Source organism: Phasianus colchicus, chromosome Z (assembly GCF_987193195.1).
Source record: "Phasianus colchicus chromosome Z, bPhaCol1.hap1.1, whole genome shotgun sequence".
NCBI classification, from domain to species: domain Eukaryota; kingdom Metazoa; phylum Chordata; class Aves; order Galliformes; family Phasianidae; genus Phasianus; species Phasianus colchicus.
Window position 1 is genome coordinate 92,185,791 of NC_143476.1, and position 24,733 is coordinate 92,210,523.

A 24,733-nucleotide genomic window follows, 5' to 3' on the forward strand; every position below is an offset into this window, starting at 1 on the left:
GGAAAAGGGGGGAAATAAGGAGAAAATAAGAAAGGAAAAGGAGAAAGAAAGGAAAAATAGCAGAGAAAAAGGGGGGAAAAGGAAAAATAGGGGGGAAATAAGGAAATATTTGATAAAATAAGGAAAAAAAGGGGAACATAAGGATGAAAAGGGGGGGAATAAGGAAAAGGAAGGAAAAAGGAGGGGAAAAAATGAGGAAAAATGAGGGAAAAATGGAAAAGTGAGGGAAGAAAGGGGAAAAAAAAGGAAAAAATGGAGGAATAAGGGAAGAAAAAGGGAAAATAAAAATAAAATGGGGGAAAATAAGGGAAAAAAGGCAGAAAAAAAGGGAAAATAATGGAAAAAATGGGAAGGGGGGAATAAGAAAATATAAGGGAAATAATAAGGGGAAAAATGAGGGATAATAAGGGGGAAAATAAGGGAAAATAGGGAAAAAATGAGGGGAAAAGGGGGAAATAAGGAAAAAGAAGGGAAAAATGAAAAAGTGAGGGGGGAAATAAAGGCAAAAAAGGAGAAATAAGGGAAAATAAGGGGAAAGGGAAGGAAAAAAGAAGGGAAAATAAAGGGAAAAGGATAAAAAATAAGGGGGAAAAGGGGAAAAAATGAAGGAACGAAGAAAAATAAGAGAAATAAAGGGGGAAAATTGGGGGGAAATGAGGGAAAATAAAGGGAAAAAGGAGAACATGGAAAAAAATAGAGGGAAAAAGGGGGAAATGTGGGAAGAAAAGGAAAAATGAATGATAGGGAAATGGAAAAATGAGGGAGAAAATGGGGAGAAATCAGGAGAAGAAGGGGAAAATGAGGTTAAAAAGGGGAAAAGTCTGAAAAAGTGGGGATAAATGAGGATAAATAAGGAAATAAAGGGGAAATTGAGGAGAATTAAGGGGAAATGAGGGGGAAAAAAGGAAAAAATAAGGGGGAAAAGAAGAAATATATGGGAATAAAGGGGAGAATAAGGAAAAATAAGGGGAAAATACGGGAAATACTGGAAAAATAAGAGGAAATGAGGGTAAGAAGGAAAAAGAAAAGGAAAAATAAGGGGAAATGGAGCAAAAGAAGGGAAAACAAGAGGAAAAAAGGGAAAAGTAAGGAGAAATCGGGGGGGAAAAGGGAAAGTAAAGGGGGGGAAGAAAATATAGGGGAAAAAATGGGGAAAATGAGGGAAAATGAGGGGAAAAAAGAAGAAAAAATGGGGAAAGATAAAGGGGGAAAAAGGGAAAATAAAGGGAAAAGGACAAAATAAGGGGAAATAGGGGGAAAAAGGGGGAAAAGGGAAAAAATTGTGGGAAAAAAAGGAAAAAAAGGGAAAAAATTGTGGGAAAGAAAAATGAGAAATGGGATAAAAAGGAAAAATAAGGGGAAAAAAGGAGAAATGAGTGAAGAAAGGGAAAAATAGGGAAAAAAATAAGTGGAAAATGGGGAAATATGGAAAGAAGGGAAAATAATAAAGGGGAAAATAAGGAAAAATAAGGGAAAAAATGGAATTGAGAAAAAGAAGGGAAAAATCAGGGGGAAATGGGAAAAAAATAAGGAAAAAATCAGGGGAAAATGGGAAAAAATAAGGAAAAAAGGGGGAAAATGGGAAGAAATAAGGAAAAAAACGGGAAAATGGGAAAAAATAAGGAAAAAGGGGGAAAAACATAAAGTGAAAGAGGAGGAAAAATGAAAAATAAAGAAAATGAAGGGAAAAATGAGAAACAGGGAAAAAAAAGGAAAAATATGAAAAAATGTGGGGGAAAAAGAGAAAAGGAATAAAAAATAGGAAAAATAAGGGGAAAAAGTAGGAAAAAATGGTAAAATAAGGGGAAAATGAAAAATTAGGAAAAGGGGAAAGAGAAAAAATAAGGAGAAAATAAGAAAAAGGGGGGGGAGGAAAAATAAGGGGGAAAAAAGGGGAAAAAAGGGGAAAGTAAGGGAAAAAAAGGAAAAATAAGGGGAAAAAAGGGAAAAATAAGGGGAAAAAAGGCAAAAAAAAAAAAGGAAAAGTAAGGAAAAAAGCGGGGAAAATGAAAAATAAGGGGGAAAAGGCAAAAAAAAAGGGGAAAATAAGGAGGAAAAAAGGAAAAGTGAGAAAAAAATGAGGAAAAATGGAAGTTATGGGGAAATGGCGAGGAAGTAAATAAGGGGAAAATGGGAAAATGAGGAAAAAATGGGGGAAAAGGGAGAAAAAGAGAAAAATGTAAGAAATGGGGGGAAGAAAAATGAGGAGTGAATGAAAAATAATGAAAAAATGAGGGGAAGAAGGAAGAATAATTAGGAGGGAAAGGAAAATATAAAAGAAATATGGGGAAAAGGGGGGAAAATAAAGGAAAAGAAAGGAGAAACAAGGAGATGAAAGAGGAAATAGGAAAAGGAAGGGGAAAAATGTGGGGAAAAGGAAATATAAAGGGAAAAAATTAATGAGTTAGGGGAAAAAATAAGAAAAAATGGGGAAAATAAGGGGAAAAATAGGAAAAAAGGGGAAAATAAGAGAAAATAAGGGGGAAAAATAAGGAGGGGGGAGAAAAATAAGGAACAATGGGGGAAAAAAGAGAAAATAAGGGGGGGGAAGGAAAACATAAGGGGGAAAAAGAAGGAAAAGGAAAAGGAAGAGGAAAAAAAACGAGGAAAAATAGGGAAAATGAAAGGAAAAAAGGGAAAATAGATAAGAAGGGGGAAAATAAGGGGAAAATGAAGGGAAAAATAAGGGAAAAGTGGGAAAAATAAGGGGGGAAAGGCAATAAAAGAAGGAAAAATAAGGAAAATAAGGGGAAAAAAAGGAAAAATGAGGAAAAATGAAGGGAAAAATAGATAAAATGTGGATGGGGGGAGGAAAAATGAGGAGCAATAAGGGAAAAAAGTAAAAAGAAGGGGAAAAAATAAGGAAAAGTATAAGGAAAAATAAGGAGGAAAGGAAATAATTAGGAAACAGGAAGGAAAAAGGGAAAAGAAGGGGAGAAAATGAGGAAAAATGAAAGGGAAAAGAAGAATTATAAGGAAAAACGAGGGAAAAGGGGGAAAAATGAGGAAAAATAAGGAAAATTATAAGGAAAAATAAGGAGGAAAGGAAATAATAAGGAAACAGGAAGGAAAAAGGGAAAAGAAGGGGAAAAAATGAGGAAAAATGAGGGGGAAAAAGGAATAATGAGGAAAAATAAGGGAAAAAGGGAAAAATGAGGAAAAATAAGGAAAATTATAAGGAAAAATAAGGAGGAAAGGAAATAATAAGGAAAAAGGAAGGAAAAGAGGAAAAGAAGGGGAAAAAATGAGGGGGAAAAGAAGAATTATAAGGAAAAACGAGGGGAAAAGGGAAAAAGAAGGGGAAAAATAAGGAAAATTATAAGGAAAAATAAGGAGGAAAGGAAATAATAAGGAAAAAGGAAGGAAAAAGGGAAAAGAAGGGGAAAAAATGAGGAAAAATGAGGGGGAAAAAAGGAATAATGAGGAAAAATGAGGGAAAAAGGGGAAAAGAAGGGGAAAAATGAGGAAAAATAAGGAAAAGTGTAAGGAAAAATAAGGAGGAAAGGAATTAATAAGGAAACAGGAAGGAAAAAAGGGAAAAGAAGGGGAAAAATGAGGAAAAATGAGGGGGGAAAGAAGAATTATAAGGAAAAACGAGGGAAAAGGGGGAAAAAGAAGGGGAAAAATAAGGAAAATTATAAGGAAAAATAAGGAGGAAAGGGAAATAATAAGGAAACAGGAAGGAAAAAGTGGAAAAGAAGGGGAAAAAATGAGGGGGAAAAGAAGAATTATAGGGAAAAACGAGGGAAAAAGGGGAAAAATGAGGAAAAATAAGGAAAATTATAAGGAAAAATGAGGAGAAAAGGAAATAATAAGGAAACAGGAAGGAAAAGAGGAAAAGAAGGGGAAAAAATGAGGGAAAATGAGGGGGAAAAAAGGAATAATGAGGAAAAATGAGGGAAAAAGGGGAAAAATGAGGAAAAATAAGGAAAATTATAAGGAAAAATAAGGAGGAAAGGAAATAATAAGGAAACAGGAAGGAAAAAAGGGAAAAGAAGGGGAAAAAATGAGGAAAAATGAGGGGGAAAGAAGAATTATAAGGAAAAACGAGGGAAAAAGGGAAAAAGAAGGGAAAAAAATGAGGAAAAATGAGGGGGAAAAAAGGAATAATGAGGAAAAATGAGGGGGAAAAAAGGAAAAAGAAGGGAAAAATAGGGAGAAAATGGGGGAAAAGGCAAAGAAAAAAAGGAAAAGAAGGGAAATAAAAGGAAAAATAAGGGGGGGAAAAGGAAACATGAGGGAAAACAAGGGGGAAAAAGGGAAAAATAAGGAAATATAAGGAAGGAGAAGGGAAAAAAAAAAGAAGAAGGGGAAAAAAACAGAAGAATAAGAGGAGAAAAGGGAAAATAAGGATAAAAAAGGAGAAAATGAGGAAAAAGGGGGAAATATGGGGGAAAAAGGGGAAATTTAAGGGGAAATAAGGGGGAAAAAAGGAATTATAAGGGAAAATAAGGGGGGAAAAAGGAAATATAAGGGAAAATAAGGGGAAAAAAAAGGAAATATGAGGGGAAATAAGGGGAAAAAAAGGAAAGTAAGGGGAAAAATGAAAAATAAGAGGAAAAAAAGATAAGGAAAAGAAAAATAATGGGGAGAAAAGGAAGAAATAAGGGAAAAAAGGGGGGGGAAAGGAAAAGTAAGGGGAAAAATTAAAAAAAAAAGGAAAAAATAAGGGAAAAAAGGGGGGGGGAAGGAAAAGTAAGGGGAAAAATTAGGAAAAAAGGAAAAAATAAGGGAAAAAAGGGGGAAATAGAGGGAAAAGAAGGGAATAAAGGAAAAATATGGGGAGAAAAGGAGGAAAATTAAGGGGAAAAAAGGAAAAAATAAGGAAAAAGGAGAAATAAGGGGGGAAATATGGATGAAAATGGGAGGGAATTAAAAATAAGGGAAAAATAAGGAAGAAGAAGGGAAGATGTGGGGGAAAAAAGGAAAAGTAAAGGGGAAAAAGGAAATATAGGGGGAAATTAAGGGGAAAAGGGGAAAAATGTGGGGGGGAAAGAAGGAAAAAGAACGAGAAGGGGGGGGGAAGAAGAAAAATAAAGGAAAAAATGGAGAAATAAGGGAAAAAATAGGAAAATGGGGGAGAAAAAATCAGGAAAAATCAGGAAAATCAGGAAAAAAACAGGAAAAATCAGGAAAAAATCAGGAAAATCAGGAAAAAATCAGGAAAAATAAGAGGAAAAAGGAAAAAATAAGGGAAAAAAGGGAAAATAAGGGGAAAAAAGGGAAAACAAAAGGAGAAATAAGGGGGGAAATGAGGGAAAAGAAGGGATTATAAGGGGAAAAAAGGAAAAGTAAGGGGGGAAAAGGGAAAATAAGGGGAAAAAAAGAAGAAATGAAGGGGGAAAAGGAACGAGAAGGAGGGGAAAAGGAAAAATAAATGAAAAATAAGGAAAAATAAGGGAAAAAAAAGGGAAAAATTAGGAAAAAAAGGGAAAAAAGGAAGAAATAAGGGAGAAAAACAAAAATAAGGGGGAAAAAGGTGGAAAAAGGAGAAATAAGGGGAAAATAAGGGAAAAAAAGGGACTGAAAGGGGAAAAAAAGAAAAAATAAGGAAAAGATAAGGAAAAAAAGGGAAAAATAGGGGAAAAATAGGGGAAAATAAGGGGAAAAAAGGGAGAATTAAGGGGAAAAATAAGGAAAAATAAGGGGAAAAAGGAAAAAATGAGGGGGAAAAAGAAAAGGAAGGAAAAATAATGGGGAGGGGGAAGGAAAAATAAGGGGAAAAAAGGAAAAATCAGGGAAAAATCCGGAAAAATAAGAGGAAAAAGGGGAAATAAGGGGAAAAAAGGGGAAAATGAGGAAAAATCAGGAAAAAAAAGAAAGAAAGGAAGGAAAAAATGAGGGAGAAAAGGAAAAAAAAAGGGGAAAAAGGAAAAATAAGGGGAAAAATGAGGAAAAAGAAAGGATTGTAAGGGAAAAAAAGAGAAATAAGGGGGAAATAAGGGAAAAACAGGAAAAAATAAGGAAAAATTCAGGATGAACGGAAAAAATCAGGAAAAATGAGGAAAAAATCAGGAAAAAAGGACAAAATGAGGAAAAAATGAGGAAAAATTCAGGATAAATGAGGAAAAAAGCAAGAAAAAAAAGGAAAAAAGGAAAAAATAAAGAAAAAAAGAGAAAAAGATCACGGGAAAGGGGAAAAAACCAGGAAAAAAGGGAAAAATGAGGAAAAATTCAGGAAAAAATCTGGGAAAAAAAGGAAAACTCGGGGAGAAAAAGAAGAAATAAGGGGAAAATCAGGAAAAAGTCAGGAAAAAATAGGGAAAAAGTCAGGAAAAAGAAAAAAACAGGAACAAAAGGGAAAAAATCAGGAAAAAATGAGGAAAAAATCAGGAAAAATGGTTGAAAAATCAGAAAAAAAAGGAAAAAATGAGGGGAAAAAAAGGAAAAATCAGGGAAAAAAAGGAAAAATCAGGGAAAAAATCAGGAAAAAGGGTAAAATCAGGAAAAATGAGAAAAAATCAGGAAAAAATCAGGACAAAATCAGGACAAAAGGGGGAAATCAGGAAAAAAATCAGGAAAAATTCAGGAAAAATTCAGGAAAAAAGGGGGAAATCTGGAGAAAAAAGAAGGAAAATCTGGAAAAAGTCAGGAAAAAATCAGGAAAAAAGGGAAAAAACAGGGAAAAAAAGGAAAAATCAGCAAAAAAAGAGAAAAATCAGGAAAAAATGGGAAAAATCAGGAAGTGAATCAGGAAAAAAATCAGGATAAATGGAAAAAATCAGAAAAAATGAGGAAAAAATGAAGAAAAAAGGAAAAAATCAGGATGAATGAAAAAATCAAGAAAAATGAGGAAAAATTAGGAAGAATGATTGAAAAATTAGGAAAAAAGGAAACAATCAGGAAAAAAAGGAAAAAAATCCGGAAAAAAAGGTGAAAATCAGAAGAAATGGGAAAAACTAAGGAAAAAATTAGGAAAAAAGGAAAAGATCAGGAAAAATTAAGTAAAAAAACAGGAAAAAAGGAAAAAATCAAGAAAAAAAAGGAAAAATCAGGAAAAATTCGGAAAAATCAGGAAAAAAGGAAAAAAATCAGGAAAAAGTCAGGAGAAATGAGTCAAAAATTAGGAAAAAAAAAGGGGAAAAAGCGGAAAAAGAAAAAAATCAGGAAAAAATGAAAAATCAGGGGAAAAAAGGGGAAAAAGCAGGGAAAAATCAGGAAAAGTTCAGGGAAAAATCAGGAAAAATGGAAAAATTAGGAAACACGAGGAAAAATCAGGAAAAAAAAGGGGAATAATCCGGGAAAAAAGGGGAAAAATCAGGAAAAAAGATGGAAAAATCAGGAAAAAGTCGGGAAAAAATGAGGATAAATGGAAAAAATCAGGAAAAAAACAGGAAAAAATCGGGAAAAATGAGAAAAAATCAGGAAAAAAACAGGAAAAAATCAGGAAAAATGAGAAAAAATCAGGAAAAAAAGGAAAAATAAGGAAAAAGAGCGAAAAATCAGGAGAAAAGGGAAAAATCCGGAAAAAAGGAAAAAATGAGGAAAAATTCAGGAAAAAATCAGGAAAAAAAGGAAAAAATCTGGAAGAAAAGGAAAAAAATCCGGAAAAAAAGGTGAAAATGAGAAGAAAAGGGAAAAAACTGGAAAAAATCAGGAAAAAAATAGAAAAAAGGTGAAAATCAGGAACAAAAAGGAAAAAATCCGGGAAAAAAAGGTGAAATTCAGGAGAAAAGTGAAAAAACAGGAAACATTCAGGGAGAAATAAGGAAAAATGAAAAAATCAGGAAAAAAATGGAAAAATTCAGGAAAAAATCAGGAAAAAATCAGGAAAAAAGGGAAAAAACAGGAAAAAATACGTAAAAAATTCAGGATAAGCGGAAAAATCAGGAAAAAAAGAATAAAATGTGGGAAAGAAAGGAAAAATCCGGAAAAAAAAAGGAAAAATCAGGAAAAATTCAGGAAGAAAGAAGGAAGAATGGAAAAAATCAGGAGAAAAGGGAAAAATCAGGAAACATGAGTAAAAAAAACAGGAAAAAAAGGGGGAAATCAGGAAAAATGAGTGATAAATCAGAAAAAATGAGGAAAAAATCTGTAAAAATTGAGGAAAAATCAGGGGAAACGGAAAAAGTCAGGGAAAAAGAGGAAAAAATCAGAAAAAATGCGGAAAAAAACAGAAAAAAAAGGAAGAATCTGGGAAAAAAGGGAAAACTGCAAAAAAAAGGGAAAAAACAAAAAATTCAGGAAAAATTCAGGGAAAAAAACGAAAAAATCAGAAAAAATAGGAAAAATCGGGCAAAATTCAGGAAAAAAATCGGGAAAAAAAGGAAGAAATCAGGAAAAACGGGAAAAATCAGGAAAAATCAGGAAAAATCTGGAAATATAAGGAAGAATGAGGAAAAATGAGGGAAAAAAGGAGAAAATCAGGAAAAAGGGAAAAAATCAAGAAAAATTTAGGAGGAAATGAGGAAGAAAGGAAAAAAATCAAGAAAAATGAGGAAAAATGAGGAAAAATGAGGAAAAAATGGATAAAAATCAGGATAATTGGAAAAAAATCAAGGAAAACGAGGAAAATATCAGGAAAGAAAGGAAATAATCAGGAGAAGTGGGAAAAATGAGGAAAAATGACGCAAGAATCAGCGAGAAATAAAAACAATGAGGAAAAAAAGTGGAAAATCAGGAAAAATGGAAAAAATCGGGAAAAATGAAGAAAAAATTAGGAAAAAATCAGGAAAAATGAGGAGAAACGTAAGAAATCAGGGAAAACGAGGAAAAATCAGGAAAAATGTGGAAAAAAAAACAGAAAATGGAAGTATCTGGGTAAAAAGGGAAAAATGCAGAAAAAAAGGGAAAAATCGGGAAAAATTCAGGAAAAAATCAGGAAAGGAAAGGAAAAAATGAGGGAAAAAGGAAAAATCGGGCAAAATTCAGGAAAAAATCGAGAAATAAGAGAAAAATCAGGGAAAAAAAGGGAAAAATCAGGAAAAATCAGGAAAAATCTGAAAATATAAGGAAGAATGAAGAAAAAATGAGGGAAAAGAAGAGAAAATCAGGAAAAAATGAGGAAAAAGGAAGAATGGAAAAAATCGGGAAAAAATGAGGAAAAATGAGGAAAAAATGGAAAAAAATCAGAGTAATTGGAAAAAAATCAAGGAAAACGAGGAAAATATCAGAAAAGAAAGGAAATAATCAGGAGAAGTGGGAAAAATGAGGAAAAATGACGCAAGAATCAGCGAGAAATAAAAAAAATGAGGAAAAAAAGGGGAAAATAAAGAAAAATGGAAAAAAAATCGGGTAAAATGAAAAAATCAGTTAAAATTCAGGAAAAATCAGGAGAAACGGAAAAAAATCAGGGAAAACGAGGAAAAAATCAGGAAAAATGTGGAAAAAAAACAGAAAAAAGGATTAATCTGGGGGAAAAGGTAAAAATGCAGAATAAAGAGCAAAATCAGGAAAAATTCAGGAAAAAAACAGGAAGAAAAATGACGGAAAAAGGGAAAAATTGGGCAAAATTCAGGAAAAAATCGGGAAAAAAAAGAAAAAAATCTGGAAAAAAGGGAAAAATCAGGAAAAATCAGGAAAAATGACGAAAAATTAGGAAAAAAATGAGGAAAAAAGGAAAAAAATCAGGAAAAAGGGAAGAAATCAGGGAAAATTCAGGAAAAAATCAGGAAGAATCTAAAAAATCAGGGAAAATTCAGGAAAAAAATCAGGAAAAAAAGGGAATGAATGAGGAGAAATTGAAAAATCCAAGGAAAACGAGGAAAATAGCAGGAAAGAAAGGAAATAATCAGGAGAAGTGGGAAAAATGCAGCAAAAATCAGCGAGAAATAAAAACAATGAGGAAAAAAAGTGGAAAATGAGGAAAAAATCGGGAAAAATCGGGAGAAAAAGGAAAACGAAGGGGGAGAAAAAGGGGAACTGAGGGGGAAAAGGGGTAAAACGCCTCGCTGAGGTTTTTTTGGGGTTGTGTCTCCCCAGCAGAGCCGCATCGAGGATCGTTTGGAGCGGCTGGACGACGCCATCCACGTGTTGAGGAACCACGCGGTCGGAGCCGGGACGGCCATCGGGGGAGGCCATGGGGAAATGCATGGCTTGATAGGAGCTGCTCATAACGGGGCCATGGCTGGGTTGGGGTCTGGCTATGGGACTGGGTTGCTGTCGGCCAACAGGCATTCGTTGATGGTAAGGAGGGGTTGGGGTGGGTTGTTTTTTGGGGGGGGGGTTGGGGGTGATGGGAGAGGAAGGGAAGGGATGAAAAAGAAGGGAGGAAGGATGGAGAGAAGGGAGGAAGAGAAAAGAACGGAAGGGAAGAGAAGAAAAAGAAGGGGAAGAAAAAGAAGGGAGGAAGGGTGGAAAGAAGAAGGGAAGGGAAGGGATGGAAAAGAAGGGAGGAAGAATGGAAAGAAAGAAGGGAGAGAAAAGAAGGGAAGGGAAGGGAAGAGGAGAGGAGAGGAGAGGAGAGGAGAGGAGAGGAGAGGAGAGGAGAGGAGAGGAGAGGAGAGGAGAGGAGAGGAGAGGAGAGGAGAGGAGAGGAGAGGAGGGATGAAAAAGAATGGAGGAAGGATGGAAAGAAGGAAGGGAGAGAAAAGAAGGGAAGGGTAGAAAAAGATGGGGAAGAAAAAGAAGGGAGGAAGGGTGGAAAGAAGGAAGGGAGAGAAAAGAAATGAAGGGAAAGGAAGGGAAGGGGAAAAAAAAGAAGGGAGGAAGGGTGGAAAGAAGGAAGGGAGTGAAAATGGGAAGGGAAGGGAAGGGAAGGGAAGGGAAGGGAAGGGAAGGGAAGGGAAGGGAAGGGAAGGGAAGGGAAGGGAAGGGAAGGGAAGGGAAGGGAAGGGAAGGGAAGGGAAGGAGGGAAGGAGGAAGGAAGGAGAGGAAAGGGAAGTCATAACGGGGCCATGGCTGGGTTGGGGTCTGGCTATGGGACTGGGTTGCTGTCGGCCAACAGGCATTCGTTGATGGTAAGGAGGGGTTGGGGTGGGTTGTTTTTTGGGGGGGGGGGGTTGGGGGTGATGGGAGAGGAAGGGAAGGGAGGATGGAAAAGGAAGGGAAGGGAAGAAAAAGAAGGGAGGAAGGATGGAGAGAAGGGAGGAAGAGAAAAGAACGGAAGGGAAGGGAAGGAAAAGAAGGGGAAGAAAAAGAAGGGAGGAAGGGTGGAAAGAAGAAAGGAAGGGAAGGGAAGGGAAGGGATGAAAAAGAAAGAAGGAAGGATGGAAAGAAGGAAGGGAGGGAAGGGAAGGGAAGGGAAGGGAAGGGAAGGGAAGGGAAGGGAAGGGAAGGGAAGGGAAGGGAAGGGAAGGGAAGGGAAGGGAAGGGAAGGGAAGGGAAGGGAAGAGAAGAGAAGGGATGAAAAAGAAGGGAGGAAGGATGGAAAGAAGGAAGAGAGAGAAAAGATGGGAAGGGAGGGGAAGAAAAAGAAGGGAAAGGAAAAGAAGGGAGGAAGGGTGGAAAGAAGGAAGGGAGAGAAAAGAAGGGAAGGGAATAAAAAGAAGGGAGGAAGGATGGAAAGAAAGGAGGAAGAGAAAATGGGAAGGGAAGGGATGAAAAAGAAGGGAGGAAGGATTGAAAGAAGGAAAGGAGAGAAAAGAGGGAAGGGAAGGGAAGGGAAGGGAAGGGAAGGGAAGGGAAGGGAAGGGAAGGGAAGGGAAGGGAAGGGAAGGGAAGGGAAGGGAAGAAAAAGAAGGGAAGGGAAGGGAAGGGAAGGAGGGAAGGAGGAAGGAAGGAGAGGAAAGGGAAGTCATAACGGGGCCATGGCTGGGTTGGGGTCTGGCTATGGGACTGGGTTGCTGTCGGCCAACAGGCATTCGTTGATGGTAAGGAGGGGTTGGGGTGGGTTGTTTTTTGGGGGGGGGGGTTGGGGGTGATGGGAGAGGAAGGGAAGGGAGGATGGAAAAGGAAGGGAAGGGAAGAAAAAGAAGGGAGGAAGGATGGAGAGAAGGGAGGAAGAGAAAAGAACGGAAGGGAAGGGAAGGAAAAGAAGGGGAAGAAAAAGAAGGGAGGAAGGGTGGAAAGAAGAAAGGAAGGGAAGGGAAGGGAAGGGATGAAAAAGAAAGAAGGAAGGATGGAAAGAAGGAAGGGAGGGAAGGGAAGGGAAGGGAAGGGAAGGGAAGGGAAGGGAAGGGAAGGGAAGGGAAGGGAAGGGAAGGGAAGGGAAGGGAAGGGAAGGGAAGGGAAGGGAAGGGAAGGGATGAAAAAGAAGGGAGGAAGGATGGAAAGAAGGAAGAGAGAGAAAAGATGGGAAGGGAGGGGAAGAAAAAGAAGGGAAAGGAAAAGAAGGGAGGAAGGGTGGAAAGAAGGAAGGGAGAGAAAAGAAGGGAAGGGAATAAAAAGAAGGGAGGAAGGATGGAAAGAAAGGAGGAAGAGAAAATGGGAAGGGAAGGGATGAAAAAGAAGGGAGGAAGGATTGAAAGAAGGAAAGGAGAGAAAAGAGGGAAGGGAAGGGAAGGGAAGGGAAGGGAAGGGAAGGGAAGGGAAGGGAAGGGAAGGGAAGGGAAGGGAAGGGAAGGGAAGGGAAGGGAAGGGAAGGGAAGGGAAGAAAAAGAAGGGAAGGGAAGGGAAGGGAAGGAGGGAAGGAGGAAGGAAGGAGAGGAAAGGGAAGTCATAACGGGGCCATGGCTGGGTTGGGGTCTGGCTATGGGACTGGGTTGCTGTCGGCCAACAGGCATTCGTTGATGGTAAGGAGGGGTTGGGGTGGGTTGTTTTTTGGGGGGGGGGGTTGGGGGTGATGGGAGAGGAAGGGAAGGGAGGATGGAAAAGGAAGGGAAGGGAAGAAAAAGAAGGGAGGAAGGATGGAGAGAAGGGAGGAAGAGAAAAGAACGGAAGGGAAGGGAAGGAAAAGAAGGGGAAGAAAAAGAAGGGAGGAAGGGTGGAAAGAAGAAAGGAAGGGAAGGGAAGGGAAGGGATGAAAAAGAAAGAAGGAAGGATGGAAAGAAGGAAGGGAGGGAAGGGAAGGGAAGGGAAGGGAAGGGAAGGGAAGGGAAGGGAAGGGAAGGGAAGGGAAGGGAAGGGATGAAAAAGAAGGGAGGAAGGATGGAAAGAAGGAAGAGAGAGAAAAGATGGGAAGGGAGGGGAAGAAAAAGAAGGGAAAGGAAAAGAAGGGAGGAAGGGTGGAAAGAAGGAAGGGAGAGAAAAGAAGGGAAGGGAATAAAAAGAAGGGAGGAAGGATGGAAAGAAAGGAGGAAGAGAAAATGGGAAGGGAAGGGATGAAAAAGAAGGGAGGAAGGATTGAAAGAAGGAAAGGAGAGAAAAGAGGGAAGGGAAGGGAAGGGAAGGGAAGGGAAGGGAAGGGAAGGGAAGGGAAGGGAAGGGAAGGGAAGGGAAGGGAAGGGAAGGGAAGGGAAGGGAAGGGAAGGGAAGGGAAGAAAAAGAAGGGAAGGGAAGGGAAGGGAAGGAGGGAAGGAGGAAGGAAGGAGAGGAAAGGGAAGTCATAACGGGGCCATGGCTGGGTTGGGGTCTGGCTATGGGACTGGGTTGCTGTCGGCCAACAGGCATTCGTTGATGGTAAGGAGGGGTTGGGGTGGGTTGTTTTTTGGGGGGGGGGGTTGGGGGTGATGGGAGAGGAAGGGAAGGGAGGATGGAAAAGGAAAGGAAGGGAGGAAGAAAGAGGGAAGGGAAGAAAAAGAAGGGAGGAAGGATGGAGAGAAGGGAGGAAGAGAAAAGAACGGAAGGGAAGGGAAGGGAAGGAAAAGAAGGGGAAGAAAAAGAAGGGAGGAAGGGTGGAAAGAAGAAAGGAAGGGAAGGGAAGAGATGAAAAAGAAAGAAGGAAAGATGGAAAGAAGGAAGGGAGGGGAGGGGAGGGGAGGGGAGGGGAGGGGAGGGGAGGGGAGGGGAGGGGAGGGAAGGGAAGGGAAGGGAAGGGAAGGGAAGGGAAGGGAAGGGAAGGGAAGGGAAGGGAAGGGAAGGGAAGGGAAGGGAAGGGAAGGGAAGGGAAGGGAAGGGAAGGGAAGGGAAGAGAAGAGAAGAGAAGGGATGAAAAAGAAGGGAGGAAGGATGGAAAGAAGGAAGAGAGAGAAAAGATGGGAAGGGAGGGGAAGAAAAAGAAGGGAAAGGAAAAGAAGGGAGGAAGGGTGGAAAGAAGGAAGGGAGAGAAAAGAAGGGAAGGGAATAAAAAGGAAGGAAGGAAGGAAGGAAGGAAGGATGGAAAGGAAAAGGAAAAGGAAAAGGAAAAGGAAAAGGGAGAACGAAAGAAGAAAAGAGAAGCTTTCAGTCTTAAACCAGCGTGGTTGAAACCATATTTGAGGGGGGGGTTGAGGGTTGTGGGGAGGAAAACTGGGTTGGATTTAGAAAGGAAAACATCCGACCAAAGGAAATAGTTGAGGAGTGGAGTCAGCCGAACGCGTTTCGTGATGAAAAGGAAATTGAAAGGAAAGGAGGGGGGGTGGAATGTGTGCCCCAAAAGGCTCCAAAAAGCTGGAGGATGTGGGTAATGTTTTCCACATTTGGGTTTTAAGACATGAAAGGCCGGGCAGCTGCGGGTAATAAAGGGAGAAGGGAAGGGGGGAAGGGGGAGAGGGGAGGAGGGAGAGGTAAAGGATGCGATGGTAACAATTTGGGGGAGCTCAGAGGGGGGGGATTTGGGTCCTGGAAGGTGAATTTGGGAGTGGAGGTTGGGTTTGGGGTTGGAGGTTGGGTTGGGGATTCCCGTTCCCATCGCTGCCCCCGTCGTATTTCCGATCCCATTCCCATCCAGTTCCCATTCCCATCCCATCCCAATCCCATTCCCATCCCATCCCAATCCCATTCCCATCCAATTCCCATTCCTATCTCATCTCATTCCCACCCCGTTCCCCTTTCATCCTCATCCCCACCCCAATCCTATTTCCATTTTGTTCCCATTTCATCCTCATCCCAACCTTTCCATTCCCATCCCAATCCCATTCCTATTCCCAATCTTTTTCCATTCCATCCCAACCCCATTCCCATTCCAGCCCCATTTCTTACCCATCCCAACCCCACCCCCATCCCTATTCAATCCACATCCCATCCCAATCCCATCCAGATTCCCATCCCATCCCATTCCCATCCCACTCCCAACACAATCCTGTTCCATTCTCATCTCAATCCCATTCCCATCCCATCCCAATCCCGTTTCCAATCCTATTCCCATCCCATTCTATTCCTATCGCATCCCAATCCTTTTTCCATCCCGCCCAATTCCTAATCCCATCTCCATCCCATCCTAATCCCCTTCTAATCCCATTCCAATCCCATCCCAATCCCATTCCAATACCATTCTATAACCATCCCAATCCTATCCCCATCCCAATCCCATTCTATACCCATTCCCATCCCATCCCAGTCCCAATCCCATCCCAATCCCATTCCCATCCCATCCCATCCCACCTCAATCCCATTTCCAATCCTATTCCCATCCCATCCCAATCCCAATCGCATCCCATCCCCATCCCAATCCCACCCCAATCCCATCCCAATCCCATTCTATACCCATCCCAATCCCCATCCCAACCTCATCCCATCCCAATCCCATCCCAATCCCACCCCAATCCCATCCCAATCCCATTCTATACCCATCCCAATCCCCATCCCAACCTCATCCCATCCCAATCCCATCCCAATCCCATCCCAATCCCATCCCAATCCCATCCCCATCCCATTCCCATCCCAATCCCATCCCAACCCCAATCCAATCCCACCCCAATCCCATCCCAATCCCATCCCAACCCTATTCTATACCCATCCCAATCCCATCTCCATCCCATTCCCACCCGAATCCCATCCCAATCCCATTCCCATCCCAATCCCATCCCAACCCCAATCCAATCCCACCCCAATCCCACCCCAATCCCATCCCAATCCCATTCTATACCCATCCCAACCCCATTCCCACCCCAATCCCACCCCAATCCCGTCCCAATCCCATTCTATAGCCATCCCAATCCCTATCCCAACCTCATCCCATCCTAATCCCATCCCAATCCCATTCTATACCCATCCCAATCCCATTCTATACCCATCCCAATCCCATTCCCACCCCAATCCCATCCCAATCCCATTCTATACCCATCCCAATCCCTTCCCCATCCCAATCTCATTCCTACCCCTATCCCATCCCATCCCAATCCCATCCCCATCCCATCGCAATCCGATTCCCACCCCAATCCAATCCCACCCTGATCCCATTCTATACCCATCCCAATCCCATCCCCATCCCATTCCCATCCCAATGCCATCCCCATCCCACCCCAATCCCATCCCAATCCCACCCCAATCCCACCCCAATCCCACCCCAATCCCATCCCAATCCCATTCTATACCCATCCCAACCCCCATCCCAACCTCATCCCATCCCAATCCCATCCCAACCCCATTCTATACCCATCCCAATCCCATCCCAACCCCATTCCCACCCCAATCCCATCCCAATCCCATTCTATACCCACCCCAATGCCATCTCCATCCCATTCCCACCCCAACCCCACCCCATTCCCACCCCAATCCCACCCCAATCCCATTCTATACCCATCCCAATCCCTTCCCCATCCCAATCTCATTCCTACCTCAATCCCATCCCATCCCAATCCCATTCTATACCCATCCCAATTCCATCCCCATCCCATTCCCATCCCATCCCAATCCCATTCTATACCCATTCCCATTCCTACCCTGATCTCATCCCATCCCAATCCCATTCCAATCCCATTGTATATCCATCCCAATCCCTTCCTCATCCCATCTCCATCCCATTCCCACCCCAATCTCATCCCAATCCCATTCTATACCCATCCCAATCCCATTCCCATCCCATTCCCATCCCAATCCCATCCCAACCCCAATCCAATCCCACCCCAATCCCATTCTATACCCACCCCAATCCCATCCCAATCCCATTCCCACCCCAACCCCACCCCATTCCCACCCCAATCCCACCCCAATCCCATTCTATACCCATCCCAATCCCTTCCCCATCCCAATCTCATTCCTACCTCAATCCCATCCCATTCCCATCCCAATCCCAATCCCATTCCCACCCCAATCCCATCCCATCCCAATCCCATCCCAATCCCACCCCAATCCCGTCCCAATCCCATTCTATACCCACCCCAACCCCATTCCCACCCCAATCCCATCCCAATCCCATTCTATACCCACCCCAATGCCATCTCCATCCCATTCCCACCCCATTCCCACCCCATTCCCACCCCACCCCAATCCCACCCCATTCCCATCCCAATGCCATCCCAACCCCAATCCAATCCCACCCCATTCCCATCCCAACCCCCATCCCACCCCATTCCCACCCCATTCCCACCCCACCCCCACCCCACCCCCACCCCCACCCCAACCCCTCTCCCCCCTCAACTTTTCCCCCATTTCACCCCATCCCTTCCCCCCCCCTTTTTCCTTTGCAGGTGGCAGCCCATCGCGATGACGCCGTGGGGCTGCGCTCCGCTCACCCTTTGCTCCCCAATCAAGTGGCTGTTCCTCAGCTCCCTGTGCAATCTGCCACGTCTCCGGAGCTCAACCAAGGCCAGGATCCTTACAGGGGTCAGTTGCAACTTGGTGCTGTTGCTTTGCATTGCTTTGCTTCGCTTTCTTTCGCTTCGCTTGCTTTGCATTGCTTTGCATTGCTTGGGTTGCTTTGCATTGCATTGCATTGCATTGCTTTGCTTCGGTTGCTTTGCATTGCATTGCTTTGCATTGCTTGGCTTTGCTTGCATTGCTTTGCATTGCTTGGGTTGCTTTGCATTGCTTTGCTTTGCTTGGTTTTGCTTCGGTTGCTTTGCATTGCTTGGCTTTGCTTGCATTGCTTTGCATTGCTTTGCATTGCTTTGCATTGCTTGGCTTTGCTTTGCATTGCTTGGGTTGCTTGGCTTTGCTTTGCATTGCTTGGGTTGCTTTGCATTGCTTTGCATTGCTTCGGTTGCTTTGCATTGCTTTGCATTGCTTCGGTTGCTTTGCATTGCTTGGCTTTGCTTGGGTTGCTTTGCATTGCTTTGCATTGCTTGGCTTTGCTTGCATTGCTTTGCATTGCTTTGCATTGCTTGGCTTGCATTGCTTTGCTTGGCATTGCTTGGGTTGCTTTGCATTGCATTGCTTTGCATTGCTTGGGTTGCTTGGCTTTGCTTTGCATTGCTTGGGTTGCTTTGCATTGCTTTGCATTGCTTCGGTTGCTTTGCATTGCTTGGCTTTGCTTGGGTTGCTTTGCATTGCTTTGCATTGCTTGGCTTTGCTTGCATTGCTTTGCATTGCTTTGCATTGCTTGGCTTGCATTGCTTTGCTTGGCATTGCTTGGGTTGCTTTGCATTGCATTGCATTGCTTTGCTTGGTTTGCTTTGCATTGCATTGCATTGCATTGCTTGGGTTGCTTTGCCTTGCTTTGCATTGCTTGGCTTTGTTTTGTATTGCTTGGGTTGCATTGCTTTGCTTTGCATTGCTTTGCATTGCTTGGGTTGCTTTGCATTGCATTGCTTTGCGTTGCATTGCTTTGCATTGCTTGGGTTGCATTGCATTGCATTGCATTGCATTGCTTGGCATTGCATTGCTTGGGTTGCTTTGCATTGCATTGCATTTCTTTGCTTGGGTTGCATTGCATTGCATTGCATTGCCTTGCATTGCTTTGCATTGCTTTGCTTTGGTTTGCATTGCTTGGGTTACTTTGCATTGCTTTGCATTGCTTGGGTTGCATTGCTTTGCTTGGCTTTGCTTTGCATTGCTTGGGTTGCTTTGCATTGCTTGGGTTGCTTTGCTTTGCTTTGCTTTGCATTGCTTGGTTTTGCTTGGGTTGCATTGCTTTGCATTGCTTTGCATTGCTTTGCATTGCTTGGGTTGCTTTGCATTGCATTGCATTGCATTGCATTGCATTGCTTGGGTTGCATTGCATTGCATTGCATTGCTTGGGTTGCATTGCTTTGCATTGCTTCGGTTGCATTGCATTGCTTGGCTTTGCTTTGCTTGGGTTGCTTTGCATTGCATTGCATTGCTTTGCATTGCTTGGGTTGCTTTGCATTGCATTGCATTGCTTTGCTTGGGTTGCTTTGCATTGCTTTGCATTGCTTTGCTTCGGTTGCTTTGCATTGCATTGCTTGGCATTGCTTGGGTTGCTTTGCATTGCATTGCATTGCTTTGCTTGGGTTGCATTGCATTGCATTGCATTGCCTTGCATTGCTTTGCATTGCTTGGCTTTGCTTGCATTGCTTTGCATTGCTTTGCATTGCTTGGGTTGCTTTCCATTGCTTTGCATTGCTTGGCTTTGCTTGCATTGCTTTGCTTTGCATTGCTTTGCTTCGCTTTCTTTCGCTTCGGTTGCTTTGCTTTGCTTTGCATTGCTTGGGTTGCTTTGCATTGCATTGCATTGCTTTGCATTGCTTTGCATTGCTTGGGTTGCTTTGCATTGCTTTGCATTGCTTTGCTTTGCTTTGCATTGCTGTGCATTGCATTGCATTGCTTGGGTTGCTTTGCATTGCATTGCATTGCTTTGCTTGGGTTGCATTGCTTTGCATTGCATTGCTTGGATTTGCTTGGGTTGCTTTCCATTGCTTTGCATTGCTTGGCTTTGCTTGCATTGCTTTGCTTTGCATTGCTTTGCTTCGCTTTCTTTCGCTTCGCTTGCTTTGCTTTGCTTTGCATTGCTTGGGTTGCATTGCTTTGCTTTGCATTGCTTTGCATTGCATTGCTTTGCATTGCTTGGGTTGCTTTGCATTGCTTGGCTTGCTTTGCATTGCTTTGCATTGCTTTGCATTGCTTGGCTTTGTTTTGTATTGCTTGGGTTGCTTTGCATTGCATTGCATTGCTTTGCATTGCATTGCTTTGCATTGCTTTGCATTGCATTGCATTGCTTTGCTTGGGTTGCTTTCCATTGCTTTGCATTGCTTGGCTTTGCTTGCATTGCTTTGCATTGCTTTGCATTGCTTGGGTTGCTTTGCATTGCATTGCATTGCTTTGCATTGCATTGCATTGCTTTGCTTGAGTTGCTTTGCATTGCATTGCATTGCATTGCTTGGCATTGCTTTGCTTGGGTTGCTTTGCATTGCATTGCTTTGCTTTGCTTGGATTGCTTTGCATTGCATTGCATTGCATTGCTTTGCATTGCATTGCTTTGCATTTCTTGGGTTGCTTTGCATTGCTTGGCTTTGCTTTGCTTGGGTTGCTTTGCATTGCATTGCATTGCTTTGCATTGCTTTGCATTGCTTGGCTTTGTTTTGTATTGCTTGGGTTGCATTGCATTACATTGCTTTGCTTGGCTTGGTTTGCTTTGCTATGCATTGCATTGCTTTCCTTGGGTTGCATTGATTTGCTTTGCCTTGCTTTGCATTGCTTGGCTTGCATTGCTTTGCTTTGCATTGCTTTGCATTGCTTTGCATTGCTTGGCTTTGTTTTGTATTGCTTGGGTTGCATTGCTTTGCTTTGCATTGCTTTGCATTGCTTGGGTTGCTTTGCCTTGCTTTGCATTGCTTGGGTTGCATTGCATTGCATTGCATTGCATTGCATTGCATTGCTTTGCTTGGGTTGCTTTGCATTGCTTTGCTTTTCTTGGGTTGCATTGCATTGTATTGCATTGCTTGGCTTTGCTGTGCTTGGGTTGCTTTGCATTGCATTGCTTTGCATTGCTTGGCTTTGCTTGGGTTGCATTATTTTGCATTGCATTGCTTTGCTTGGCATTGCTTTGCTTTGCTTTGCTTGGGTTGCATTGCATTGCTTTGCTTTGCATTGCTTTGCATTGCTTGGGTTGCTTTGCCTTGCTTTGCATTGCTTGGGTTGCATTGCATTGCTTGGCATTGCTTGGGTTGCATTGCATTGCATTGCATTGCATTGCATTGCTTTGCATTGCTTTGCTTTGCTTTCTTTTGCTTCAGTTGCTTTGCATTCCTTTGCATTGCTTGGGTTGCATTGCTTTGCATTGCATTGCACTGCATTGCTTTGCTTGGGTTGCTTTGCATTGCATTGCATTGCTTTGCTTTGCACTGCTTTGCTTTGCTTGGGTTGCATTGCTTTGCTTGGCTTTGCTGTGCTTGGGTTGCATTGCATTGCATTGCTTTGCATTGCTTTGCATTGCTTGGGTTGCATTGCTTTGCTTTGCATTGCTTGGCATTGCTTGCATTGCTTTGCTTTGCTTTGCTTTCCTCAGGTTGCACAGTGTTGCATCGCGTCGCTTCGGTTTGCATTGCATTGCATCGCCTTGCAAGCACTTTGCAAAGCCCAGATTGCATTGCACAGCACCCAGCAAGCCTTGCAGCCCTTCCCAGCATGCATTGCATCGCATTGCATTGCTTGGGTTTGCATTGCTTGCTTGCTTTGCTTGGGTTGTGTTGCATCGCGTCGCTTCGGTTTGCATTGCATTGCATCGCCTTGCAAGCACTTTGCAAAGCCCAGATTGCTCTGCTCAGCACCCAGCAAGCCTTGCAACCTTCCCAGCATGCATTGCATCGCATTGCATTGCTTGGGTTTGCATTGCTTGCTTGCTTCGCTTGGGTTGGTTTGCATTGCGTTGCATCGCGTCGCTTTGGTTTGCATTGCATTGCATCGCCTTGCAAGCACTTTGCAAAGCCCAGATTGCATTGCACAGCACCCAGCAAGCCTTGCAACCTTCCCAGCATGCATTGCATCGCATTGCATTGCTTGGGTTTGCATTGCTTGCTTGCTTCGCTTGGGTTGGTTTGCATTGCGTTGCATCGCGTCGCTTTGGTTTGCATTGCATTGCATCGCCTTGCAAGCACTTTGCAAAGCCCAGATTGCATTGCACAGCACCCAGCAAGCCTTGCAACCTTCCCAGCATGCATTGCATCGCATTGCATTGCTTGGGTTTGCATTGCTTGCTTGCTTCGCTTGGGTTGGTTTGCATTGCGTTGCATCGCGTCGCTTTGGTTTGCATTGCATTGCATCGCCTTGCAAGCACTTTGCAAAGCCCAGATTGCATTGCACAGCACCCAGCAAGCCTTGCAACCCTTCCCAGCATGCATTGCATCCCATTTTTTGCAGGCATGGCCGCAGGTTTGCAAGGCCAGAGCGTCTCATCCGGGAGTTCGGAGCTGAAATCGGACGACGAAGGCGACGAGAATTTGCAAGAATCCAAATGCAACGAGGACAAAAAACTGGACGAGGACAAGAAGGAGCTGAAATCAATTACTAGGTCAAGGTCTAGGTAACAAAGGGGCTGGGAGGCCGTTAACGAATGCCAGTAATTAAGAGGAACGGCGTGACGGCGTTGCAAAGGGAGGGAGGGGGGAGCGAGGCTTGCAGGTTTGCATTGCAAAAGGGGAGGGAAGAGGGTTGCAAAGCTGAATGCAAAAGGGTTGCAATGCAAAAGGGGAGGAAAGGAGGTTGCAAAGCTGAATGCAAAGGTTGCAATGCAAAAGGGGAGGGAAGGAGGTTGCAGAGCTGAATGCAAAGGTTGCAATGCAAAAGGGGAGGGAAGGAGGTTGCAGAGCTGAATGCAAAGGTTGCAATGCAAAAAAGGGAGACGCAAGGAGGTTGCAAAGCAGCTGAGCACGAAATGCGGGATTTAATTAAAAAGCAGCTCGTTTGCATCCCTCAGCAATAACGACGACGAAGATTTGACCCCGGAACAAAAAGCCGAAAGGGAAAAAGAAAGGAGGATGGCCAACAACGCCAGGGAAAGGTTGAGGGTGAGGGATATTAACGAAGCTTTTAAGGAATTAGGGCGGATGGTGCAGCTGCATTTGAAGAGCGATAAACCCCAAACCAAGCTGCTCATTTTGCATCAGGCCGTGGCCGTCATCCTCAGCTTGGAGCAGCAAGTCAGAGGTGGGTCGGGCAAATGGGGTTTTAGTGGGGTTTGACGGGGGGTTATGGGGTTTTATGGGGTCCTATGGGGGCTTATGGGGTCCTATGGGGTCTTATGGGAGGCTATGGGGTCGTATGGCGTCGTATGGGGTCGTATGGGGTCTCTATGGGAGGCTATGGGGGACTATGGGGTCATATGGGGTCGTATGGGGTCCTATGGGGGCTTATGGGGTCCTATGGGGTCTTATGGGAGGCTATGGGGTCGTATGGCGTCGTATGGGGTCGTATGGGGTCTCTATGGGAGGCTATGGGGGACTATGGGGTCATATGGGGTCGTATGGGGTCCTATGGGGGCTTATGGGGTCCTATGGGGTCTTATGGGAGGCTATGGGGTCGTATGGCGTCGTATGGGGTCGTATGGGGTCTCTATGGGAGGCTATGGGGGACTATGGGGTCATATGGGGTCGTATGGGGTCCTATGGGGGCTTATGGGGTCCTATGGGGTCTTATGGGAGGCTATGGGGTCGTATGGCGTCGTATGGGGTCGTATGGGGTCTCTATGGGAGGCTATGGGGGACTATGGGGTCATATGGGGTCGTATGGGGTCCTATGGGGGCTTATGGGGTCCTATGGGGTCTTATGGGAGGCTATGGGGTCGTATGGCGTCGTATGGGGTCGTATGGGGTCTCTATGGGAGGCTATGGGGGACTATGGGGTCATATGGGGTCGTATGGGGTCCTATGGGGGCTTATGGGGTCCTATGGGGTCTTATGGGAGGCTATGGGGTCGTATGGCGTCGTATGGGGTCGTATGGGGTCTCTATGGGAGGCTATGGGGGACTATGGGGTCATATGGGGTCGTATGGGGTCCTATGGGGGCTTATGGGGTCCTATGGGGTCTTATGGGAGGCTATGGGGTCGTATGGCGTCGTATGGGGTCGTATGGGGTCTCTATGGGAGGCTATGGGGGACTATGGGGTCATATGGGGTCGTATGGGGTCCTATGGGGGCTTATGGGGTCCTATGGGGTCTTATGGGAGGCTATGGGGTCGTATGGCGTCGTATGGGGTCGTATGGGGTCTCTATGGGAGGCTATGGGGGACTATGGGGTCATATGGGGTCGTATGGGGTCCTATGGGGGCTTATGGGGTCCTATGGGGTCTTATGGGAGGCTATGGGGTCGTATGGCGTCGTATGGGGTCGTATGGGGTCTCTATGGGAGGCTATGGGGGACTATGGGGTCATATGGGGTCGTATGGGGTCCTATGGGGGCTTATGGGGTCCTATGGGGTCTTATGGGAGGCTATGGGGTCGTATGGCGTCGTATGGGGTCGTATGGGGTCTCTATGGGAGGCTATGGGGGACTATGGGGTCATATGGGGTCGTATGGGGTCCTATGGGGGCTTATGGGGTCCTATGGGGTCTTATGGGAGGCTATGGGGTCGTATGGCGTCGTATGGGGTCGTATGGGGTCTCTATGGGAGGCTATGGGGGACTATGGGGTCATATGGGGTCGTATGGGGTCCTATGGGGGCTTATGGGGTCCTATGGGGTCTTATGGGAGGCTATGGGGTCGTATGGCGTCGTATGGGGTCGTATGGGGTCTCTATGGGAGGCTATGGGGGACTATGGGGTCATATGGGGTCGTATGGGGTCCTATGGGGGCTTATGGGGTCCTATGGGGTCTTATGGGAGGCTATGGGGTCGTATGGCGTCGTATGGGGTCGTATGGGGTCTCTATGGGAGGCTATGGGGGACTATGGGGTCATATGGGGTCGTATGGGGTCCTATGGGGGCTTATGGGGTCCTATGGGGTCTTATGGGAGGCTATGGGGTCGTATGGCGTCGTATGGGGTCGTATGGGGTCTCTATGGGAGGCTATGGGGGACTATGGGGTCATATGGGGTCGTATGGGGTCCTATGGGGGCTTATGGGGTCCTATGGGGTCTTATGGGAGGCTATGGGGTCGTATGGCGTCGTATGGGGTCGTATGGGGTCTCTATGGGAGGCTATGGGGGACTATGGGGTCATATGGGGTCGTATGGGGTCCTATGGGGGCTTATGGGGTCCTATGGGGTCTTATGGGAGGCTATGGG

General features: G+C 44.0%; 1 protein-coding gene across 25 annotated transcripts in view; it reads left to right on the forward strand.

Moving 5' to 3' along the window:
* Nucleotides 1-24,733, forward strand: part of TCF4 (transcription factor 4) — a 203,781-nt gene that overhangs the window by 170,158 nt on the left and 8,890 nt on the right. For 17 of the 25 annotated variants that reach the window (XM_090132430.1, XM_090132429.1, XM_090132431.1 and 14 more), the window contains 4 exons: nucleotides 9,922-10,125; nucleotides 17,307-17,442; nucleotides 21,874-22,036; nucleotides 22,430-22,659. In XM_090132430.1, coding sequence (XP_089988556.1) covers nucleotides 9,922-10,125; nucleotides 17,307-17,442; nucleotides 21,874-22,036; nucleotides 22,430-22,659 — 733 coding nt within the window. The remainder of the gene's footprint in view (nucleotides 1-9,921; nucleotides 10,126-17,306; nucleotides 17,443-21,873; nucleotides 22,037-22,429; nucleotides 22,660-24,733) is intronic. The other 8 variants (XM_090132437.1, XM_090132426.1, XM_090132428.1 and 5 more) reach the window with 2 other exon arrangements.